A 1,910-nucleotide genomic window follows, 5' to 3' on the forward strand; every position below is an offset into this window, starting at 1 on the left:
GACATGGACGGAAGTGATGGAGCCACAAGTCCAGTTGCTTTAGGAAAGGAAGTCCATTTCAGGTTTTGAACCTATGGCATTTGAGAGGTGTGGCTTTGATCTGTTCCAGCATGGCAATTTGTTACAGTAGCTGTGAAACCCTGGAGCTAATTTGAGAATGTTGAGGGTAGAAAACATACTCTTAAGAAAGTGAAATATTGTACCATTTGTAATGCTTTTTTTTCCTTTTTCTTTATATCTCTATTTTGCATTATTTAAAAATAAAAATGAAGGAAGTTCCTTTGAGATGCCAATGTTGTGAGTGTCAGGGACATGTGGGTGTAGGGAATAAGTGACTCTGGATAGGGATCCCTGGCGAGCAGGAGGAGATGAGTTGAATGAATTGAGTCCAGGAGCATGGGAAAAGGCAGAACTGCTCAGGGGAACCCAGAACTGTCTAGTAAAGCTGTTCTATAAAAAAGAAGCCTTGGAGCTGCAGGTAGTGACAGGAGAATCCTTACCCACTCCTCTGCTAGCAGGCCAGAGTTGAGATCCACAGAAAGAGCACTTCATGAGAGAGACCTCGGGCAGATCAATGCCCACCATGGCCCAGAGTTTTGCACACTGTATCATCCTGTGACATTTGTTCTCTTGTCACCAGAGAGCATGCAATTTATGACTGGTAATTCTGAGTCATGGAATCAGAACAAAGTCAGTTCTGCTACTAGCACAAGTCTGGCACTAAGTAATAGATCCTAAAGACCAAAACAGGGGCCAGGGAGATACCTCAGTAGAATAAGTGCTTGCCTGGCAAGCACAAAGGCCTGAGTTCAATCCCCAGTTCCACCAAGAAAAAAAATAAGGCCAAAACAGCTTCCAGACCTGTTACCTGGCCTTCTAAGAAGGCGCCATACACGCACCATGCTCAGATTCTCAATTTCTGTTCAAAAAATTGTGCTCTTCTTGTCTTTGCCAATGACATACCTGTCACTCTATTATCACTGGCTAGATCAATCCTCCTCTTTGTTGCCTCAATGTGTTGCTGCTCATTATTTATCAGCATTGCTTCTGCAATGAGTAAGAAGTTTAGAGATATAAGATCTGAAATCTTTCAGATACTTCTACCTATGCTGGAACAGATTAGATTTACATAGACCAACTCTTAATTTCATTCCATCAGCATATTCTTTCATGTAGCCTTCAGTGACTGAACCATCATGATCCATGGATCTCCTGGCCTTTGGCCCCAGACATCCCCAGGATGGAACTGATGCAGCTACAGTGGTTGCTATGCAGCCCCAAAGCAAGACTCAGTGTTGGGCCCAGTCTTGGCTACTCCTCTGATGAGCTCACCCTCAAAGTTTCTATAAGCCTTACTGAGGGGTTTCCAGGCAGATCTGCTGTTCCCAATGAGTCAGCATGGCAGACGTTGGGTGGACCCAGAGGACCAGGTCAGGTTCATTAGTCAAAGCCATCAGAGGCTCCCAGGAAAAACAGGAGTGTCTTGCACTCTAGTGTATGGCTTTACCCATGCAGTATGGATCCTTCCAAGTGTCACAGTTCTAGGTAGTGGGAACCCTTGAGTGTCCTCACTGACTAGTGGCCTGGGCTATAGGTTTCACAGGAACTGCCACCTGCAGTATTTCATCTGCACTGGTGTATGATACCTGGGCCAAAATCTGAAGCCAGTCTGCAGTTAACAAACCCCAATGACAATGTGACTGCCCCACCGTCTGTCACAAAGCACTTGTGGAGCTCACCACCCTCACAGGCAATCTGGATTCTGAATGGAGCTCATAGAACCTTTCCTCCCTGAACTCATTCGCTTGATGAAACCCTGGGAAAGTGTATCCTGTATGAAGTCTCTATCTAAATCCTTATATAGGGTGGCTTTCTGTGTGTGTGTGTGTGTGTGTGTGTGTGTGTGTGTG

The 1,910-nt window shown here is 45.3% G+C and overlaps 1 protein-coding gene across 1 annotated transcript in view; it reads right to left on the reverse strand.

The window, feature by feature from the left end:
- LOC105743589 (neutrophil gelatinase-associated lipocalin-like) overlaps nucleotides 1-1,910 on the reverse strand; it is a 65,415-nt gene that overhangs the window by 5,251 nt on the left and 58,254 nt on the right. Inside the window, exon 6 of the mRNA XM_012516976.1 lies at nucleotides 964-1,047. Coding sequence (XP_012372430.1) covers nucleotides 964-1,047 — 84 coding nt within the window. The remainder of the gene's footprint in view (nucleotides 1-963; nucleotides 1,048-1,910) is intronic.

The sequence above is a fragment of the Octodon degus genome, unplaced genomic scaffold (genome assembly GCF_000260255.1).
Source record: "Octodon degus isolate 3935 unplaced genomic scaffold, OctDeg1.0 scaffold00138, whole genome shotgun sequence".
Lineage (NCBI taxonomy): Eukaryota > Metazoa > Chordata > Mammalia > Rodentia > Octodontidae > Octodon > Octodon degus.